The sequence below is a fragment of the Aplidium turbinatum genome, chromosome 10 (assembly GCF_918807975.1).
Source record: "Aplidium turbinatum chromosome 10, kaAplTurb1.1, whole genome shotgun sequence".
In the NCBI taxonomy this organism is placed as follows: Eukaryota; Metazoa; Chordata; class Ascidiacea; order Aplousobranchia; family Polyclinidae; genus Aplidium; species Aplidium turbinatum.
Genome location: NC_137481.1, coordinates 21,284,501 through 21,307,288, shown reverse-complemented (window position 1 = coordinate 21,307,288; position 22,788 = coordinate 21,284,501). Strand labels below are relative to the sequence as shown.

Here is a 22,788-nt window from a genome sequence, read left to right as displayed (position 1 = left end):
TCTGAGTTGCCACCCTCAAAAAGAAAATCAAAAAAACTGGGACTGGGAGTGACCTACCTACTACGTTAACAGAGCCTGCAAAGCGCAAAAGCAGAAAAGCTTTGGTGAAAATGAAATGAGTATGACCGTCACGGTTGAAAAATTCGATGTAACGTTGCCATTTATTCCATTTATAAAATCTATAAACTTTGAATGGTTGTTGAGTCCGGAAGATTTTGATCTTTTCATAGCAGAAGTAGAACGATATTATCCACTTTTTTTACAGTTAAACTGTAGTCTATAGCCTTTTCAGCAGGACCTGGTTTGGGAGAAATTTTCACTAGGGGTACGAAGACTCGAAGAGTCATTCCGAGCCCCCCTCTCCTTCCGGGCCCCCTTTGTCTTTTGGCAAAAGTGTGATGTTTGCTTAGGCGTATTGCACACCACACAACATTTTATTGCAGAATCGGACATCTGTGCGCAATAATAGTATCACGCTGCAATAAAACTATCATTTTGTGTTGTGCACATCATGTTATCTGTCCATATGATTATGGAACTTGTGCAAAACCGCAGCTTTACCCTTTCCACCGGTAGCGGCCGACGAAGTAGACTACGCCGACTCAGGAACGGCGTCCCACAGGGCTCTGTTCTGGCTCCCCTCCTCTTTAACACTTACATTTATGACCTGCCTGACACCATCTCCAGGAAGTATATGCCTACGCAGGCGACCTGGCTCTCCTACATCCAGCCGGAGATAGGCAGTCAATGGAGAGGAACCTAAGCCAGGACATGTCAACTATATTAACATATCTCCAGAAATGGAAGCTACAGCTCAGAAAGGAAAAGACAATATCGGCGGTTTTCCATCTAAACAACAAGGAAGCAAAACGTGAGATCAACATTATACCACCGATGACGAACGCCTGCCACCTAGCCTACTGCACTGAACCCACCTACCTTGGCGTAACCCTAGACAGGTCACTCACGTACCGACGACACCTGGAGTCATTGCGCAAAAAATATCTGCGCGCGTTGCACTTTTGAAGCGGCTGGCGGGTTCCGGCTGAGGAGCTGACGCGAAAACCCTTTGCACAGCTATCTTGGCCCTCGTCCATTCTACCGCCAAGTAGGCCTACTGCGCATCAGTGTGATGCCGCAGCTCTCACACCCGCCACATTGACACCGCCATCAACGACGCACTGTGACTGGATGCCTGCGTTCCACTTCAACGGACTGCCTTCCCATCCTTGCAGGCATCCAACCTGCTGAGCTTCGCCGTAAAGGAGCCATGATTTCCCTTGCTTGTCGCGCACTGGACCCCGACCACACCCTCCACAGTACATTCCAGCGCCTACCTGGAGAACAGCAGCGACTGAAATCAAGACGCCCATTTGTGCCCGCCGCACGACAGCTTCTGAACAACGTTGAAGATCTTGGAATAAATGCGGCACACTGGACGAACTACACATGGAACACGGAGTGGCAAAACAACACCTCCAGACTCCGTGATTTCCTACCCGACGTCGATCCCCACCCTCCGGGAATATCCCTCGCAAGACTTGCGTGGGTCCGGCTTAACCGCCTACGAACCGGCGTCGGTCGCTTTCGTTCAGACATGTGCAGATGGGGCCTGGCTCCCTCACAGGGATGCGAGTACGGTGCCACAGACCAAACAGTAGACCATGTCGTCCATGACTGCCCAATCCATCAACCACCACATGGAACGCTTGGACTGAAGGCCCTGGATGATGAGACTGTCGAGTGGCTGACGACTTCATGCCCAAACATATAGGCTACTCCGGAAGAAAGCTCATACGACGAAGAAGAAGTGTTATATGTAGGCTATCTGGTAGGCTACAAGCCAAGCTCTCTACCAAGGCTCAAACATAACATCTTGTTAAAGCATAATCAAGTTAATCATCTAACCAATCCTAACCTTTCTTTATTGTATTCACCACATGCCCAGCACTAGCAGAGGTGAACGGGAGAAGTCACTTTTTTGACTCCGGCTCCGGTCCTGCTCGATCCGAAAGTATTCTCCGGCTCCTGCTGTAACTCCGAAATTCATTTTGTGGAGAAATAAGCGTGAAACTACCTTTGTCAAATAGTTTAAAAAAAAAACCAAAATAAAAAACAACAACACCCGGGCAAAAAGCCCGGGTTTTTCTCAAACCTGCTTTTGCTACACTATGCCCCCCCCCCCCGGACAGGAGAATAACTAACTTTTATGATTTAATTCAGGGTGGTTTTAACAGAACATTTTGCACGTAGCTAAAGCATTAAATTACCACTTTGGGCCCCTAATTTGCTCGCAAAGCACTCGATTACCTTTCTGGGCCCTTTTGCTAGAATACGGGCCCTCCAGGACTAAAGAATAACAACTTTTATGTTTGAAATCCGTCGTTTAGGATGGTTTTAACCAAACATTTTGCGCGTAAACTATGAAACCACAATTTCGGGCCCCCCAACAAACACAGGCCTGCGCCCTCAAGGGTACGCCGTATCCTGTACTCCCCTCTAATAGGCCTTGCTTTGCAGTAGCGACTTGTAATCATTTGCAATGGGAAGGCTGCAGTCTTAATGTTTACTTGCCATTTCTAGCACTACAGTAGAACTCGGTTAATCCGGATTCGGTTAATCCGGATCTTCGCCTAATCCGGATAAAACTAGAAGTACAAATGATTTGTAATCTTTTTCTTGAGAAACAGCTTCGGATTATCCGGATTATTTAATTCGGATCTTCGCCTATTCCGGACAAAAGTTGCGCTTTCTCTATCGCTTTATCCGGATTTTCCCGACAGTTTTGCCATAGACCGGGAGCCCGCGACGTCCACCCTAGGTGAAAAAGTTACCAATTTCTATTCATACAGCGATGTCCGGTGGTATGTGGGTACTCATAATCTGGAAGTCTGCCGGGCCGCCGGTGGTGGGTATGGAAATGGGGGGCATTTTTCATGGCCCAAAAAATGCGCTAGGTCAGCTGAAATAGTTACCGCTTGAAACTTAGTTGGTTGTAAAGTAAGTTGTTTCTAGATGATTGTCTGGTATGTGACAGACATTTTTTGTGGTGGGGGGGCTCTGACAGACAAGTTTTATACCCCCCAAAATTTGCGCTAGGTCAGCTGAAAAAGTTACCGGATAAAACCAACTGATTATTAATCTGTGAGTGTTAAGCTTCACAAAAATATATGTGACAGACAAATTTGGTGGTGGGTGTCCCATGACAGACGACCTAAAGTAGGTGACCCCCCTAACTGAGCCAGGTCAGCTGAAATAGTTACCGGATAAAACCAATTGGAAATTAATGTGTGAGTGTTAAGCTTCACAAAAATATATGTGACAGACAAATTTGGCGGTGGGTGTCCCCTGACAGACGACCTAAAGTAGGTGACCCCCTAACTGAGCTAGGTCAGCTGAAATAGTTACTGGATAAAACCAATTGGAAATTAATGTGTGAGTGTTAAGCTTCACAAAAATATATGTGACAGACAAATTTGGTGGTGGGTGTCCTCTGACAGACGACCTGAAATAGGCCTAGGTTGCCCCCAGGTTTGCACTAAGTCAATTGATAAGAAAATTTGTTAGCTGTGCTTTTGAAGTTTTGAAGTACGGTAGCCTATAGGCTACTAAGTAACAGAACGTGATTTATCTACTATTCTACAGTACTTCATTTGTCTACACAAATAAAAATAGTTTCAGTGCAAGGAACTATATCAAGCGTTTTTGCATGTGCTTGGCTCACTACAATTTCAGCCAGTAGATCAACTGTTTTCTACATTGGTTTAACCTCTGCAGACGTTGAATCAATTTAAAAAATGGTTGATCTGCTGTCTGAGATCCGGTTGTCTTACTTTTAAATCTTAAAAAAAATCCGGCTGTCTTACTTTTAGCGAATTTGGTGATTGGAATTTTACAGCCCTAGAGCAAGCTGTTAAATTAGTTTGAAAGGGATCATTTGCTTTTGTGTTACAGTGGGCAACGACACATTACTAACCATTCACTCCTTAAAGCGCTTGATCATCTGACTATAGCACTATACCCTAACCATTTAGCTATGTGATAACACTTTTTTCGAAACTCCCTACAATAAGCTACTATATGACATAACAATCATAAATAATGAAGCACTCTACGTTTTTTATTCCTCCAAACCGTTATTCTATGAACAAGACTTTTCAAACAGGCAGCCAGTGACAATTCAGTTTAAGCTACGCAACAAATCAGCGATCTAACGAGTATAGGCATCTAATGGATGGAATAGTTCCCCTGTAACAAGAATTCAACAATCGGAAATTTCACTCTGTCAATCTCGGTGACCGGGCCTGCATCAGTGATTCAAAGCCTCTACAAGTATGCGAAACTGTCAGGATTAAGCTCTTCAAGAAGCTTTCCCAGTCCGAGGATAAAAATTCAAATCAATCAATCAATCAATAGATAAATACATTAGTAGGCTAAGTTGAAGAATATGATATGAAAACAGTGTAAAAAGCAACATTTCGAAAAAACATTAACAGCAAATCAACCGTTTTTTACATTAATTCAACGTCTGCAGACGTTGAACCAATGAAAAAAAAAAAAACGGTTGATTTGCTGTCTAAGAGTAATTAGTGTACGTTATTAGCCAATACAAGTATTGCAACTATTTGTATAGTTTTGATTTATGTCTGGTAATGTCTGCAATACGTACTCTTAACTTTACAAGAATTACCAGGTGGCTTGGCTACTTTATTATTTTCAAGCCAGCAATGTTTCGCCTATCACACCAAGGTTTTATTTACCCTAATATGTATAGTGTATAGCCTACAATGTATACCAGCCGTCCAAAGCTAAAATGGAGTTATTGGGTGAACACAAATGCTAGCGACAACTCCAACATTATCATCACTGTTGACGACATAAACCGAAAGTAACCGGCTAAGTCAGCTTGATATATTTAATTGTAGGAGTTACTCAAAAGATTGTCAAGATTTTTTGTAACAAGCATGTTGGAAAAGCAGCAGTAACTTAGCTGGACAAACTTCAAAAGAGTGTCCGAATTTCGGAGTGATATTTTACAGACAAACAACTACCAAATGGAGGAGGATGTCATTGATCAGTTGCCTACAATCATCGTAACTCCGCCAACCGATGGAGATGTGGGTAAGGTACCGTATAGTAGCCTAACTATCACGATAAAGGATGGTATTTCGTACGCGACATGGAAGCGCTTGATTTGAGATTAACTCGTATACAACTATATCGCGATTGGCAACGCAAAACTATAGATTAGTAACCATCATGTTGCTAGTTTAACTTAACGTTGACATACGTCAAACTCTTTAGGCTCACACATTTTTTCTCAGATCAACTATGAAAGACCTGAAGAACATCAACTATGTTTTATTTGCTGTAGCACGACTTCCGACGATGCAAAATGTAAAGTTGTGAATGCAACAATCTGGACTTCATGGAAAAACATTGTAAGCATTCGACTACAATTATTATCATCCGATTGCTTTTCTGCAACCACACGTAAAATTATCCAGACAAGTTCCTCTGCATTACCCATAGGTGTTTATCATCAGTCATGTCACAAAAAGTTTACCTGTCCTGTACAGCAGTTAAAAGAACATTTCAACCTAAGGCAGTTGCTTTATCTTCTGCTAAAGTCGAGATGCAGAAGCTCGCTCCCTAACAAAATGCAGAAGCTCGCTCCCTTAGTCGGACAAAATAGATTCATTGAAATGATCCTGCATATTTTGCTGTCCCAAGCGAAAGAAATACAAAAACAAAGAAGAAAATGCCGTTAAGGTCTCAACGATGGATGGATGCGAATCACTTAAGTCAAGAGCAGTGTTTTCTAAAAACGAAAGGATTAAATGACTAATTCGTAGTGGTGTGGACTTAATTGCCAAAGAAGCAGAGTATCACAAGTCTTGCCGGGTTCATTTTGATACAGAGACTAAAAGCAATCCCCAAACCACCACAAATTGGAATATTTTATTTTGCCAAACTCACAACCTTCCTTTCCTAACAATATGCGAATTTGTTGAGGAAGAGGTGCAAAAGCAAAGGCCAATGCTATTTTCAATAATATTTGATTTTTACAAAGATGAGTATTTGGTAAATGGAGGAAATGATGTTGAGCTATGGTCTAACACCACACAGAACCTTGTGAGGAAAATTTCTCATGAGTTTGGTAAAGCACTAACAATAAGTAGGCAATTTTATTTACACCTCACTTCTCTCCGCCCAAGAAGAAAAATATGCTCTGATAGGTGATTATAGTGCCAATCAAGATGATCAGATTCATGCAGTGGCACTTCTCTTACGAGGTGAAATATTGGCTTACTTACAAGCTTACGAGCTACTCAAAACCAAAACCCCAAATCCAACAATCGTAGAGAGCTTGAAGGATATGGCCCCAAAACTTCCTGAATGATTGCAACTCTTCTATAGCCTACCACACTATTATGTGGGTTGAAATCCAAATTCACTGATTCTCACACAGACACAATGGAAAGAAAAGTAGAATCAATGTAGTCAGATGCTGTGTATAACGTCAGTCGAGGTCATGTAAAGCCATGGAAGCACACAATACTTGGTTTAGGAGCAATGACAGGTTCCAAGTTAACTTTGCAGATACCTAACAGGGAAGGCCACACAATTAACTACAATGATGTGAAAAGTTTAGAGCCGGAATTTGCATACTCCGCTTTAGGACAGGAAGAAAGTAAGAATCACGTTCCGTGGGAAAAGCATCTGATCATATTCAGGAAATAATGGAGAAAGAGTCTATCTTGACATGCAAAATGAAGCCGCTAGATATGTATTGGTTCAGCAAAAGTAGAGATGTTGCAACTCCACTCTATGCTGGTTTCATGAGCAATAATAGAGTGGATTGTCTACCGCTACAGCGATTATGTTACATGGACCCAATAACAAGACAAGTAGGGGAGGAAGACAAGTACCTTCACGTGGTCCCCCCCGTCAGTAACATACGAAATTATACAAAATACGTATGCGAAACGAAACTTGTCAAACAAGAGCTAATGAGACTGTTCAGTGCAGGGTGGGTAGGGAAATGCCCTTTTCAGGGCACGGCAGTGCTCGAACTGTCGAAAAGTACCGACGACCCACCGTACTGCAGCTGAACACCGAGGGCATCACGGCCAGCAAGCTCAACATCATCGAGCACCTGGCCACCAAGCATCAAGCCCTCATCATCCTCCTCCAGGAGACTCACTGTACATCTGTGGATAAGTTGGTAATAACCAACTTCACACTCGCAGGCGCAACCTGCAGCAGGAAACACGGCCTCGCCACGTTTGTCCATGACCGGCTGAGCTGGTCCTTGGTTGACCAATCCCAAGCTCAATCGGAGATCGAGTGGCTTTGTGTAGATGTAGCAGGCTACAACATCGTCAATGTCTACAAGCCTCCACCTTCGCGGATAACATCAACAGCCATCCCAGTGTTCCCCCACCCCAGCCTCTACGCTGGCGATTTTAACTGCCACCACACTGACTGGGGCTACAACTCCATCAACAACGACGGAGAAAGTCTGGCCGCTTGGGCAACCAACAACAACCTCGCCCTCTTATACGATCCTAAGGGCGTACCGAGCTTCCACTCCGGTCGTTGGAACACTGGCACGAACCCAGACCTGGCTTTCGCAAGTGATGACCCCGATGATCGCTAGCCGGACAGACGTGTGCTAGAGAAGTTCCCAAGGTCTCAACACCGACCCTCGCTAATCACGGCCCCCTTGCTTGCCACACCTATTCCGAGCAAGCCTGTCAAGCGATGGAACTTCAGAAAGGCCGATTGGGAATACTACAGCTTACTCACAAACGAAGCTACGCAGTACCTCCCATCCCCACACACCATCAAAGTGGATGAAGCCTACCAGGACTTCTGTGATGCAATCATATCTGCGGCAAAAGACTCCATCCCGCGAGGTCGACGGAAAAACTACATACCTTGCTGGGATGTGGAGTGCGACAGGCTCTACCGCGACTTCCTCCGTTCCCCCCAGGGCACCGCCACCACCAACTCAGCAACAGCCCTGCTGGCAAGATTGGATTCAAAGAGGAAGAAGCGCTGGACAGAAGCCATAGACTCAATCGACTTCACGCACTCCAGCCGCACAGCATGGAGTACACTCAACAACCTCACTGGCAGATCACGTGCCTCTCGTCGCCAATGCCCCATTTCAGCAAATGCCATCGCCTCACAACTTGTGAAAAATGGAGTGCACAGAACGAGAGACCGTGAATCAGACAAGTCCGTTCTCAAGGAAATGACGGACCTCTGGAAGGTCCCAACACCTGTCGAGGGCAACATCTCTGGTGAGTTTACCCCAGAAGAATTTGCCTCCGCCCTCCAGCACCTAAAGCCAGGCAAATCCCCGGGCCTTGACCACCTATGCCCGGAACTAATACTCCAAGCTGCCCCCTCTATGAGGTCCTGGTTAAAAGACTTCCTTTCCTGCTGCTTGCGTCACCTGCGCATCCCAAGAATCTGGAGAAGAGCCCTAGTGGTTGCAGTCCCAAAGCCGAAGAAGCCCCCAGGGGATCCGAAGAGCTACCGTCCCATCTCTCTGCTCTGTATCCCCTTCAAGATACTCGAAAGACTTATCTACGCCCGTGTCGAACCGATAATAGATCCTCAGCTCCCTCGGGAACAAGCCGGCTTTCGCCACGGTAGATCAACTGTAGACCAGGTCACCTTGATGACCCAAGACATCGAGGACAGCTTCTCGGCAAAAAAGAAGGCTGGCGCCGTGTTTGTCGATCTCACGGCTGCCTACGACACTGTATGGCACAGCGGCCTTACCTGCAAACTACTTCGTCTCCTTCCTGACAGGCACATGGTCCATATGATTATGGAACTTGTGCAAAACCGCAGCTTTACTCTTTCCACCGGTAGCGGCCGACGAAGTAGACTACGTCGACTCAGGAACGGCGTCCCACAGGGCTCTGTCCTGGCTCCCCTCCTCTTTAACACTTACATCTATGATCTGCCTGACACCATCTCCAGGAAGTATGCTTACGCAGACGATCTGGCTCTCCTGCATCCAGCCGGAGACTGGCAGTCAATGGAGAGGAACCTAAGCCAGGACATGTCAACTATATCAACATATCTCCAGAAATGGAAGCTACAGCTCAGCAAGGCAAAGACAGTGTCGGCGGCCTTCCATCTAAACAACAAGGAAGCAAAACGTGAGATCAACATTACCACCGATGACGAACACCTCCCCTACTGCGCCGAACCCACCTACCTCGGCGTAACCCTGGACAGGTCACTCACGTACCGACGACACCTGGAGTCACTGCGCAAAAAACTATCGGCGCGCGTTGCACTTTTGAGGCGGCTGGCGGGTTCCGGCTGGGGAGCTGATGCGAAAACCCTTCGCACAGCTACCTTGGCCCTCGTCCATTCTACCGCTGAGTACTGCGCACCAGTGTGGTGCCGCAGCTCTCACACCCGCCACATTGACACCGCCATCAATGACGCACTACGCACTGTGACTGGATGCCTGCGTCCCACTCCAACGGACTGCCTTCCCATCCTTGCAGGCATCCAACCTGCTGAGCTTCGCCGTAAAGGAGCCATGATTTCCCTTGCTCGTCGCGCACTGGACCCCGACCACCTCCTCCACAGTGCACTCCAGCGCCTACCTGGAGGACAGCAGCGACTGAAATCAAGACGCCCATTTGTGCCCGCCGCACAACAGCTTCTGAACAACGTTGAAGATCTTGGAATAAGTGCGGCACACTGGACGAACTACACATGGAACATGGAGTGGCAAAACAACACCTCCCGACTCCATGATTTCCTACCCGACGTCGATCCCCACCCTCCGGGAATGTCCCTCGCAAGACTTGCGTGGGTCCGGCTTAACCGCCTACGAACCGGCGTCGGTCGCTTTCGTTCAGACATGTGCAGATGGGGCCTGGCTTCCTCACCGGGATGCGAGTGTGGCGCCACAGACCAGACAGTAGATCATGTCGTCCATGACTGCCCAATCCATCAACCACCACATGGAACGCTTGGACTGAAGACCCTGGATGACGAGACTGTAGAGTGGCTGATGACATCATGCCCAAACATATAGTCCGGAAGAAAGCTCATACGACGAAGAAGAAGAATAACAAGATTACCAACCAACAATAACGTTGTTAAAGAAACACTTGTTACTGGTTAGAACCATGAAGGATTGAAGGTTGCAACTTAAACTCACCAACAATATGCCGTGGTGACGTATGACGTAGCTCTTGCACAATGCACACCCCTGGTTACACGAAAAGCCTAATCCATTCAAGCCATTGAAGCCCCTTTTTTTGACAATCTCCTCATTATGCTTAGGAATTTCCACATGGATCTTGCATTATTCGGAGCAGAAGGAACCTTCATAAATGATTGCGGGATAGAGTCCATATTGTCGGAGTCAAAGATCCTTGCCGAGGGATCATTACAAGGGTTTATTATAGGAAATTTTACAACAGGTGTAGGCTACTGTACTCGTGTGCACGAAATTACAGCCAATGTCATGGAAAGAAAGCTATACGATCGATTCTTAACAACTTTAGATGCAGATGAAATTGACAACTTCCAGCAAGTCATGTCCACTATTCCAACTGACCCTGATAAAGTAGAAGTATGCTTGGCCAATCTAGTCGTCACCGAACATCGGGAAAAGTATGAAGAATGCTTTAACAGGTCCATGAATGAAGTGTTTGGTGAAACCTATCAGCTCTGGACACTATAGGTTCTACCAGAGGTGGGCACCCGCTACTTTTAAAGTAGCGCGCTACCCGCTACCGCTACTTGGGCCAAAGTAGCGCGCGCTACCGCTACCCGCTACCACGGCCACCTAAAGATATGGCCTGATTTGTCACATTTTGCAGAAATTTCCAGGTTTTTCTAACTTTGGGCGAACGTTTAAATAAATTTTTCTAAAAATTAGATTTTTACGCTTTCTTTATTCTTTTTCCCAGATGACACAATAGGTTTTAACATCCTCACATGTTGAAAAACAAAGAAAATTTGATTTTGTAAATTTTAGTCAGACTGTTAATTTTCAATAACAGTCTGATTTTGCGTTTTTCAACTTACTTTTTCTCATTTGCTACTGCTTCCCCAAGGCAACAAAAAAGTTTTTTGTCATTAGGAAACCGCAAAAAGTAAAAACATCTCAAAAAATGTCAGTCAAGCACTAGCAGTAGCTGTAATCAAAATCTGCAAAATGTGACAAATCAGGCCGCATCTCCAGGTGGCCATGCCGCTACCAATTTACAAAAGTAGCGCGCTACCCGCTACCGCTACTCGGGCCAAAGTAGCGCGCGCTACCGCTACTTCTTCCGCTACTTTTGTCTAAAATGACACTAGGAAACACGCAAGTCCATAGTGACGCAAAATGACCTTGAAAACGAATGTTACCATTCGTTTACGCTGTCATTTTAACGTCGTTATAGAAAACACATTCTAAGGGAAATTTATTGTCACGCATCTTTCAAAAACACGAGCATTTCAAAATGAGAGTCACTATAAGTCCTGCCCGCTTTGGCTTAAGCACATCTTTTCCAACAGAGAAAAGTCTCTCCACCGCAGCACTGGAAGGAATGGGGGTGTTGTATTTAATGAATTAACTCCTATGTTTTAACTCGGTATTCGAAAAGCTCAAGGACTTGCTTTTGTCCGATAAAAAGGCGTTCACAATTGTTGCTTCCTTCTGCACCGAAGTTTCACGGGATGGCGCAAACACTCCAAAAAATACATGCTCGGAGTCATGACTGGTGTTGGTGTCACTCTTCTCGGTATCAACCTGGCTTGATGTCTCCCGCAACAGTCGAACTACATCTGTCTTGACTTTTTCTCGCAGTGCGTCAACATCATCCGTGGAAACGTAGTGCAGAAATTGTAGTCACGACGTCTTGAAGGAAGGATGAAGACATGATGCCATAACGCATTTCATGTTGTTCAAGCACTTGTTGAATCGTTTCTTCACCCCTTCAAGGACTTTCACTTTCAACTCCTCACAGGTCACAAGATCACTGATCTCGGTCAACTTCTTCCCGCAAATTGTGATGGTTGGAAGCAAGACTCCGTAATATGCCTTGGATTCGCCCTAGAGAATGTCTAAAGCGTGGCAGATAGGCTTCATCACACGGAGATATTCGCCGAAGAAGTTGACGTCAGCTAGAAAAGACCGAAACTTTGCAACCAAGCCGATTATATAGCTGCTTGACCACGCTAGTATTGCAAAAAAAACAAGCATTTTTTTCAATTTAAATTAAAAAGTAGCGGGTAGCGGAAGTGCGACTGAAAAAAAGTAGCGCTTCTCCCGCTACCGCTACTTTGGAATTAAAATAGCGCCGCTACTGCAGCCGCTACTCCAACTAAAAAGTAGCGCCGCTACCGCTACTTTTACCAAAAAAGTAGCGCCGCTGGTAGCGCCGCTACAAAAGTAGCGCGCTACTGCCCACCTCTGGGTTCTACGTGATAGGTCCTGCGTGTTCTTAATAAACCGACTCTATCGAGAAGTGCAGAGATGCGTCAGGATGAACGACGTAAGGGGCTACATGGTTATTGTACCAATACTTCTAGAAATATATTTCGCTCTGAATTGTCTAAGTTGTGCAAGATGGGGATCGTTGTTTTACAACAAACTGAAAAACGCGGATCCGAAACTGGGGGCTATACTGGATAATGGTGCTTTCTCAGTTAGGCGTACCGTACCAAAAAGGATTACTCTAGGACGGTAGTCCATCTGTCTTTAGAGCAAACTGCGAATAGGGACGCAGCGTCGCAGGTAAAAGTAATAATTGGTTTCGGAACTCAAAAAGTGCCATAAAAAGATGTTGTGTCACAGTTACACAGAGACCTGCTTCTGCAACAGAGTTAAGATATTTTGCAGGGTTAGAACAAGTCGAAGATGCCGGCATGCCGCGAAACAATTACGCAATCACAGAATTGTTAAAGAAAACAAGCAAATGTCACTATTATGGCTGGTTGAAAACAAATGAAGTTATCATTCCAGGCTGGTTTGAAGGCGCAGCTATACCATCTGAGCTATTTAGTAAATCGGAGGAAAGAAGTGATGAGGATGACATTGAAAGTTGTGATGTACACTAGAGCGGAGATTCCGACTTGGAAGATGAATCTGACTTGGAATTATTTTTTTAGTCAATGACTTTTTTAGTCGCCACCATTGCCAAACATTTTTTCTTATATAGGCTAGACTGTTCAGTGTTGACGAAAAATTCAGACAAAAACTTTTCAAGTATTAATAGGATATCCTTAACAGTGATTGTTATTATAGATCTAACTAACCCTAACCCAAATTGGGTGATTGCTCAATTTGCATCATTTTTATTCCGGTATTCCATTAGTAGTTAAATGGCCTGTTATACGTAATACTAATAGGCTACTTGTTTTCTGTTGTGCACACATAAAACAAAACACTTCTTCAAGTTTTTTTTTAGCGGTAACTCCTGTCATTGATTTAGTGCAAAAAGGGAAGGAGTTATAGGCTACGTAGACCTATTTCAGGTCGTCTGTCAGGGGACACCCACCACCAAATTTGTCTGTCACATACATTTTTGTGAAGCTTAACACTCACACATTAATTATCAATTGGTTTTATCCAGTAACTATTTCAGCTGACCTAGCTCAAGTTAGGGGGGTCACCTACTTCAGGTCGTCTGTCAGGGGACACCCACCACCAAATTTGTCTGTCACATATATTTTTGTGAAGCTTAACACTCACACATTAATTTCCAATTGGTTTTATCCGGTAACTATTTCAGCTGACCTGGCTCAGTTAGGGGGGTCACCTACTTTAGGTCGTCTGTCAGGGGACACCCACCACCAAATTTGTCTGTCACATATATTTTTGTGAAGCTTAACACTCACAGATTAATAATCAGTTGGTTTTATCCGGTAACTTTTTCAGCTGACCTAGCGCAAATTTTGGGGGGTATAAAACTTGTCTGTCAGAGCCCCCCCACCACAAAAAATGTCTGTCACATACCAGACAATCATATAGAAACAATTTACTTTACAACCAACTAAGTTTCAAGCGGTAACTATTTCAGCTGGTAACTATTTTGGCCATGAAAAATGCCCCCCAATCCCATACCCACCACCGGCGGCCCGGCAGACTTCCAGATTATGAGTACCCACATACCACCGGACATCGCTGTATGAATAGAAATTGGTAACTTTTTCACCTAGGGTAGACGTCGCGGGCTCCCGGTCTTTCATGAACAGTAATCCCTCCTAACGCAAAATTCCTGCGGAAATGCCCAAAATCGTAAGTTATTGTAACTTGAAAAGATGTCTGTGGAATTTTCGGCGGTATGTCGGTGACGTTTTTCCAATATTCCGACACGCATGTCTGAAGATATAACTTTTGCCAGTGTGTTCTTGCATTAGACGCAGAGTCTACAAATACATTCATTTTACATGCATACTGTATTTCAAAAGAATTCTATCACTGGGTCGCTAATGTGGTGATCGCGCGTCTCGGAATTGGCAGATGACCACACTAATGCGTTCAATTTCGGTGATTTTTATCGATACCCTTCTATCTAGGTAACGTCAGGCTTGATAGAACCGTCATCGGTTAATCCGGATCTTCGCCTAATCCGGATGGAATCGCCGGTCAAATCGAATCCGGATTAACCGAGTTCTACTGTAGTTGCAATGTTCATCTGATGAAAGTAAAAGCAACGACAAACAAGTTGATTTAATGCTTCGCTGACACTAAATCAGCCTGCTTGTCGTTGCTTTTACTTGTATTTTTTATCAGATGAACGTTGCAATTACAATTAGTGCTAGAAACGATAATTGTCCTGGTGAACACCCAAACTTTTCAGTGATCATGTTTGGTCTACTTGCCGAATGATGATTTTATTAGAGTTTTGAAAGACCTCAAACATCTTCTTTGCATGCACGTCTTTAAAGACTTGAACCATTTCGGTTTTGCCACCTTTTCCTTATTGGTTCCGTTTCTGTATTCCATTTCCACAACATCGTTTTTTTTTTTTGCATTCCGACAAAGAAAATATTTGAATTGAATTAAAAAGCAACTGTGATTTTAAATACGTAGGCTACCGTACCGTACTCGCATTAGAATAACTTTAAGCGACCCCCACCTAGAACTACAATCTGATTGGTCGGTCAGTGGAATCGTATGCAAAGCGAAAAAATATGCTTCCCGGAAAGCATTTTTTGCCTTCATGTACTTTAGCTCCTCAAGAAAAGTATTTTTGGTTATACTTGTACGCTGATACCTTCCGCGGGCCGCGCATAACAGCGTGGCGGCCCCCATGCGACCCGCCAGTTGGTGACCCCTGATGTAGGCGATTTGTTGTGTCGGTAAATATTTGCAATCTAAAAAAGTCGCATGAAATTACTGTGTTCACGCAAAGGATGCAGTGGAAAGTGGCAGCGACAACGTAGCCTACTCACTTCTGCTTAACTGGCAAACATCATGTTTTGTCAAAGAAAACACCCAGTATGGTGGCAACTGGCAGTTAGGCTATAGCTGGTTTATGTAAATCCACTCTCAGTCAGCAAAGCAGTCTTTTTGGCATTGATTCAAAATCTGCTGACGTTAAATCAATGTACAACAACTTGCGATATGCTTTAGGTTTTACGTTATTCAGATGATTTTTTGATAGTAGGCTATATAGGCTATGCCTAGCTGTTGAACGCGTTTTTCTAGTCCAAAATTTGTTGAATAAGATCTAACGATAGTCATCAATTTCAACAACTTAGCCTACTTTACTCCAAGCAAAACAAGCAAAAACTTTACACTCGGTCTCGGTGTCAACCTTGGTGGCAAGGATCGACTTGTTTCAGTTAATGTTTTACAAGCCGGCTTACGCAGAAGTACCAAACTTATGCCCCAAAAAAAGGTTTTCTTTGTCAAAGGATAAAAATTTCTCATATCTACTGAAATGAATTATAATATTAATAGCGGAAAATTAGTTTTGATAGCAATTAGTTAATACCTTATTTGAATTTTTAAAAGAGCTAAATAGCATTTTTTTCATTTCCTTAACTTTTTTCGTTTTTTAATCGATTTTGACCAAATATAAAAAATCTCTACCACAGCAACCTCTTTTATGATATTACTTACGCCTGTAAGCAGGCTATAGCCTACCAAGACAGTTTTGTATTAGAAACAATAAGCCAAAGAACAAGTTTTTCACTGAGTATGATAGGTCCGCTATTGTTGAAAATAGATTTTTGTGAAAAAAATTTAAAAGACTAAACTTTTATGTAAAAGCTAGTTATCATCTTTAACATCACGCGGTAACCTAGTAAATAGTCACCAGAAGAATGCAAATTAATTTTATTACCAAATGCCTGGTGAACAGTCTCTCTCTGTTTTTACTTTTATGTAATCTTACAGATTTAAACCATTGGTGTTACGATGGACACTTCCGGGTTGATTATATTGTATCATGTTTTCTTTTCTTTGTTCAAGCCCATATTTAGGCAAGTAAGACACTGTAGGCCTACCACTGGCGTAGGGTAACCATTTTTTTGGTGTTCATTTTTTCATTACCCTAGTCTAGGCCTACTTGTATTTTAAAAGCCTTGGGTGCGGTTCAACCGAGTCAGCTCCATCACTGTTTATTTTTAAATACAAGTAGACAATATGCTTAATGTTTACTGAAAAAGTGAACACGTAAAAAAACGGTCACGCTACGCTACTTAGGCCTACTAGGAATACTTGCTTACCATGAAGCCGAGTGGTTAATTTGAGCATGTCATGAAGGGGGGCTTATTCTTTTTTTCGTGTGAGACAGGGTTGTTTAGATTTCAGGGCAGGCGATGGAAAGCCAGGTGAGAGTAGCTTCGTCCAGTTCTGCTATGCCATGCATTTTATTTGGCGCCGTATAAATGGTTGTTTGTTCCTCCGCGCCGTACTTGCCGGCCGATGCAGGAGCCAAGCGCCACTTGTACATATTAGAGCTTAATAATTACAATAATTGGAAGATTAATGCAGATTAGCTGTTTCTGCTTTTTTCGTAATGCTAGCAAAGTTTATTCGGGGGCTACACCAGCCATGACTAAGCTTACCAGTTGATCCTGAGTCGTTGATGCGGCTGTAGATATGTGAAGATGTGTCGTCACATCATTGTGGTCACAAACTACATCAGCTAGAGGCCTAGACGCAACCTAATACTGATTGGTGACTTGCCTTTAACAGATGGATATGGCCTTCAAAAGAAAAATCTGTAGTTGGAGAAATTGTTCTAATTACCGGAGCAGCTCATGGAATGGGGCGTTGTTTGGCGTTAAAATTTGCCTCTTTGGGATCAACAGTTATTGTAAGTTTTTTGCTGTTTTAAGTAAAACGTAGGCCTGACTAACGATTTTTATAATACGAAAAGTCACTTAAAATGTTTGAACAGGGTATAGGCTATAAATAGCGGGTCATTGCAGTTAATATGTGTTACCAAAGTAATCATACCAACGCCAGAGAACTGTTTACTTATTCAAACGTTTCACGGCCCTTTAAGGAAAGCTGAATTTCTTTTTCTCTCTCTATTCAAAATCATTTCAAAACAAAAGTTTTTTTTATTAAACCCAATTCTTTTTTAAAAATCTGTTTAAACAAACACATCATATCAGGCCTGTTAAATTTGATTAAGGACAAAGCAGAGTGTTTATGATACCAGCTAAAAACGAGCTGATCCGGTCCAAGCGGATAAAACTGGATTATTAGGCTACTATTGTAACACGTTTAATGATTTAGGTTACTTGATCATTTGTTGTGCAAAGCACAAAAGTTATTGTCTTAAAACTTAACTCTACCTTACCCACTTACCTTGTGGTGGTGGGGGCAGCTGTCAGGAACCCTGCAAATGCTACAACAATAAGCCTAAGTCTGTTTTATCGAATAAGTCCATGCAGGTTGTTGATGTCAACGAAGAGGGAAATCTTGAAACCGCTGAAATGGCTAAAAAATTCAACGTACAAATTCACTGTTGCACTTGTAACCTAAAGAATAGAGAAGAAATAAAAAGGTTTGTTTTTGTGCGACAAGAATCATGTTTTATTTTGCGCCCATTGCAACAATATAGCCTACAGTAGGCTACGGTACACTACGATCATAGATGCAACACAAGAAGCAGCGAAGGGACGTTTAGCCTACGAGTCTGCTGCTCCTCATATTTTGGTATGCCATTATCTTTGCAGAGACACAGCCGCGTGCTTTCGAGCACTGTCGAATCGACGTCCTTTCGAACATCGTTGTTTATTAGCTGTTTATATGATGTGTGATTATAAATATAGCTTACAAATATTTGTTTAGGAAAATTGCAAAATGCAGACATTGAAATGGCCACTGTTGCTTGCAGTTTAGCTGAAAAAGTGAGAGAAGAAGTGGGCGACGTCACCATTCTTGTCAATAACGCAGGGGTAGTCTTCCCGGCCGATATTTTGTCTTCGACAGACGACATGATTCAAACCACCTACGAAGTCAATGTGCTTGCTCATGTTTGGGTATGGTGGATTTGGTGACTGAGTGAAAGTAGTTAAGATCTATTTTTTTAATTCTAAAAAGAAATGTTAAACTTATTTAGTTCTACGGTAGCCTAGTTCACATGTTATCAATATATTTAGGCTATCCTTTTTCAGCCACTGCGCGGACGCAACTGGTTGGACAATGTAGCAACAGTGAACCATTATTATCTTCCTGACAAACGTTATGTAAATGCTAAAGAGGTTCATTTTCTCAAAAACAACCTAGATTCTGATATGATGTTAGAAAAGTGCAGGTAAACGACAGAAGATACCTTAGAAGAGTTTTTGCCCGAAGTACAGAGGGTACAAGAGGCTTGGCCTACATTTTAATATTAGAAGAACTTTGTGTTCATAGCCTGAAGAAAAATTTTGGAAATTGATTAATCATAATGGTTATAACAGAGTTTAACTAAAAATCCAAATTGTTGAAACAATCTTTTTTTCAAGAAACAGCTTTAGTTTGATCCATTGAGGAGGGAATTTATCCTCAGACTAACTGGAGTTTAATCCTGGCAGTTTTGCATTCTTGTAGAGGCTTTGAACCACGACGCAAGCGGTCACTTAGATTAATAGAATAAAGTTTCCGCCTGTTCTTGAAGTGTTTTGTCTGTAGTCATTACTTTCCGTGCTTCTGAATGCAGAAGAGTTGTAGCCGACTTAAAAAGCGTTGTATAAGCGCACACCCCATATGTTGAACAAGCATTACTTGATCTTTTCATTTCTTCGCCCAATAATTATTTTTTATCCTGCTCAGTTAATCCGTGAATTTCTTCCGGAGATGAAAAGAAGAAATCACGGACATATTTTGACAATGGCGTCAGCAGCAGCAAAAATAGCAGCTCCCTATTTTGTTGGTTACGCGTGAGTAGGCTAAAGTATTTTGTATGTTTTGTATCATCTAGTCGTGCACTGAATTATAGGCTACTCAGACAAATTTCAGTTTTGATTAAGTGATTACAGGAATATTTATCTTCGGACTGAGAAAGCTTCTTGAGAGCTAAATCCTGGCAGTTTCGTATACGTGTAGAGGTTTTAAACCACCAAAAAAAGTTTTCTATTGTTGAAATGTTGTTGTCTGTAGAATAATATTCCATCCACCAGGTAGGCCTACCGCTAAGTCGAGAGCTGTCCTTGAAATGCGTTGCTCAAGCGCACACCCTGAGAGTCGAACCTCGCCGCTTGATCTTGACATGTCTTCGTTTGTAAAGTCAGGCACCTGTCAGGCACATAATCATTTGGGCTCATTATTAGGCGGAGTCTAGATCTAGGACGGTGTTCTTCTTCTCCTTTCAAAAGTTTATTGTTTCTATTTGAAAGAAATCACTGTCCGCAGTTACAAGCTACTAACGTTAGGCTGTAGCTCAATAGGCTAACTGGTGTTTCTAAAGTTGTGTGTTTGAAGATTGAGAACAGTTATCAATCAATCAATCAATCAGTTCCGTTAAATGTAAAAGCAGTAAGTAGGCTACTGCACTGTAGGCTAAGCCGTTTAAAAGCCACACCTTAGAATTAGTGCTTAATTTAACCCTTTTTTGCAAGACAAGCAGCAAGTAGGCTAAACAATTTTGTTTGGTTATCTTGAGATATTAAAATAGACCTAATCATCCCAGTGGTTACAACTGGCAAAACACCAGTCAGTAACTTAGGCTACGCTACAACGTTATTATGGATGGGAAATTAAGCAATTCCATTAAGTTAATGAGCAGCCCATGCATTTAAGTTGATAAAACAAAATATGTTACAAAGTTAAGAATATCTTAACCCAAACTCGTGGAAACAACTTTTCGTCAGCTTGTAACAAAATGATTAACTGTGCACTGTTTGACAATCTAACACGAGATTTATTTCACATTGATTATGACTTTGACTCTTTTCGTACAGCTCATCCAAGCATGCCATACGTGGTCTTATGGATGGTCTAAGGCGAGAACTACGATACGAAGGGGCTGAGGGGGTCAAAATAACATGTGCCTTCCCTGGGTTTGTGTCCACTGGCTTCATGAAAGAACCGACAGAAATGAGGAAAGATCTTTTTCCTGTTCTTGAGGCAAGTGATGTTGTTGACACAGTTGTGCATGGGATGCTTACTGATAGGTGGAACGTGAATATTCCATCGGATACAATTCTGCAATTATGCCTGTGAGTATCTTGTGTTATTTTTGTTACATTCTCGAATGGGAGCTATTTCTCGTCTGGAAGTTCTTGTGTAACCTAGGCTACATGTTTATGTTGTAGTTTGCGTGGTTAAATGAGGAGATTTTTGTCTGAATTTTTTTTTTATGAAGCATTCACCTGGCCGTTTCGCATACTAACTGATCCACAAAAAAACTTGAAGACATGCGGCGCTGCGCTGCTTCGGCTCTCGAGGATGCGCTTGAGCAGTTCAGTTTGTTTTTTTTATTTAAAGAACATATTTCAAGAAAAGAACTTCATTCAGTGGCATTTCGTTCTCGTGGATTGAGTAATTAACAGACAGCACTTCAAAACCAGGTGGAAACTTCAGTCTGTCAATTCCTGTCCTGGCCTGTGTCAGTGATTCGAAGTTTACATTACAAATAACTATTCAAAACAGCCAGGCTTAAGCTGACAAGAAGCTTTCGCAGACCGAGGATAATGATCCCACCAGGGCCGTTGACAGGATTTCTCGGCCCGGTACCAATTTATTTTTGGACCCCTGCATCGACAATATTATGAATATAAAGGTTGTGTACAAACTTTTATTGATGTCATTAAAGCATGGTCATTTAACAAATCTTGTGCAATCTTAAAATTTCTTGAACCGCAAAACTTACTATCTCTATCTATTCTAGCGGTTGCTTTTTTGAACTTTTATTTCTCACATGGTGCTAGAGTATTACTTCCCAATTCCATTGATGTTTCACTGTTCATTCTAGACTCACCAGAAAAGAATTTACAGCACTGCAGACAATCAGAAAGTTTCAATTTGATTTGGGAAAGGTGTTTGGGCCTAGGTCAAACATTTGGTGATTGCTGCAATCTGAAAAGCGGTTTTGGTCCAATTTTTAGTGCAGAAATAGGGATAGCAATCTTCTTACCTGTGCCATTTCATTTTTAAAGTTTGAACAAATATTAGCCTGTTTATTTTGAAATTCGTGTTTGGGTAATATTCGTGGTTAGGGAAATCACTATACTAGACTAAAATCTTATTTTATTGTTTGGTTGCTAAAGTGGCTATTTTATCACCAAAAAGCTGAAGTGGGCCCGGTACCCAGAAGGAGGCCCGGTACTTTACCATCTGACCGCTGAAATGGCTGTTTTAACCTCTAATGGAAATTCTTTGAGATCTGAATATATTAAGATCTTGATAATCTTTGAAGTCGCGGGGAATTTTTTAAATCCGGGCCCCTTAAATATTCCGGGCCCAAAACTACCGCTTAGACCCCCTGTCAACGCCCCGGATTCCCACAATCAAATCATCAAGCATTTAGCCTACAGAAATCCCTTGATTGCTAAAATGATAAAAATTGCAGAAATTCCTATAACATTACCTTGGCCGACGCGCTTTTTCATGCAAGAACGGTCAAAAGCTATGTTTAGTTGTAAACATTAGGCTACATTAGTTTTTCTGCAATTTATTTTAGTACGTTTCTGCCTCATGAGACGATGGAGCTGTTGTTTGACGTTGTGAACCCAACGTTTGAAAAACTCGAACAAAAGAAGGAAGACTAAAAGATTCCAACGAGAAGCCGCTGCTTTTTCTGTCTACACACGTGAAATGGTGAAAATTAAAATGATGTGACAAAGAAAATGTGCTTTAATTGGTTTAATGAGAGTTCTTTGCAATTATGTCAATGCAATGCCTTAAATTTAGAAAAGTGTACCGTATCTTATAAACGCATTTAGCATAATCAGTATCAAAACAAAGGTTTATGTGCTCACAATTGCATGTAACATTCAGGTGGGACAGAAGGTCGCATGAAATGCTTTATTTTCAGTAAATGAACGTTTCCTCATGTTACATCAATGATAATTTTGACAGAATTTGTGAGTTGCATTATGACCGTGTAACTATCAAAGGTGTCAGGATTTCAGAACTCCTGCTCCATTCCGATGTCTGGGACTCCAAATTCCACTTCTACCCCGATTCCTTCTGGGACTCCGATTCCTGTAGTTACCTTTGGTAGCTACATGTCTTCAAGCCTGTACAGCAGCCTATAAGTTAACATGGAGGCTACTTTCGAATACATGAAAATAGCGGCAAGCTCTTGAACCGAAAAAATGGTATTGGTTGTGTCTGGCATTGTTTGATGGCTC

At 42.6% G+C, this 22,788-nt stretch overlaps 1 protein-coding gene across 1 annotated transcript; it reads left to right on the top strand.

Annotated features, from left to right (window-relative positions):
• The first annotated feature begins 17,147 nt into the window (after window positions 1–17,147).
• Window positions 17,148–21,701, top strand: LOC145778464 (estradiol 17-beta-dehydrogenase 11-like). Its single transcript, XM_082589943.1, has 6 exons — window positions 17,148–17,315; window positions 17,902–18,014; window positions 18,348–18,492; window positions 19,268–19,374; window positions 20,395–20,652; window positions 21,408–21,701. Exons 1-6 carry the CDS (start codon window positions 17,265–17,267, stop codon window positions 21,499–21,501), a joined length of 768 nt encoding a protein of 255 aa, XP_082446069.1. The 5' UTR covers window positions 17,148–17,264; the 3' UTR covers window positions 21,502–21,701.
• Window positions 21,702–22,788: the final 1,087 nt, after the last annotated feature.

What these genes read in the sequence shown, in the direction of transcription:
- LOC145778464 (XM_082589943.1), top strand. Translation starts at nt 17,265, where the DNA reads ATGGGGCGTTGTTTGGCGTTAAAATTTGCCTCTTTGGGATCAACAGTT. An exon ending in AATAGAGAAGAAATAAAAAG is followed by an intron (nt 18,015 to 18,347) that starts GTTTGTTTTTGT and finishes TGTTGCTTGCAG; the next exon opens with TTTAGCTGAAAAAGTGAGAG. An exon ending in ATGTGCTTGCTCATGTTTGG is followed by an intron (nt 18,493 to 19,267) that starts GTATGGTGGATT and finishes TATCCTGCTCAG; the next exon opens with TTAATCCGTGAATTTCTTCC.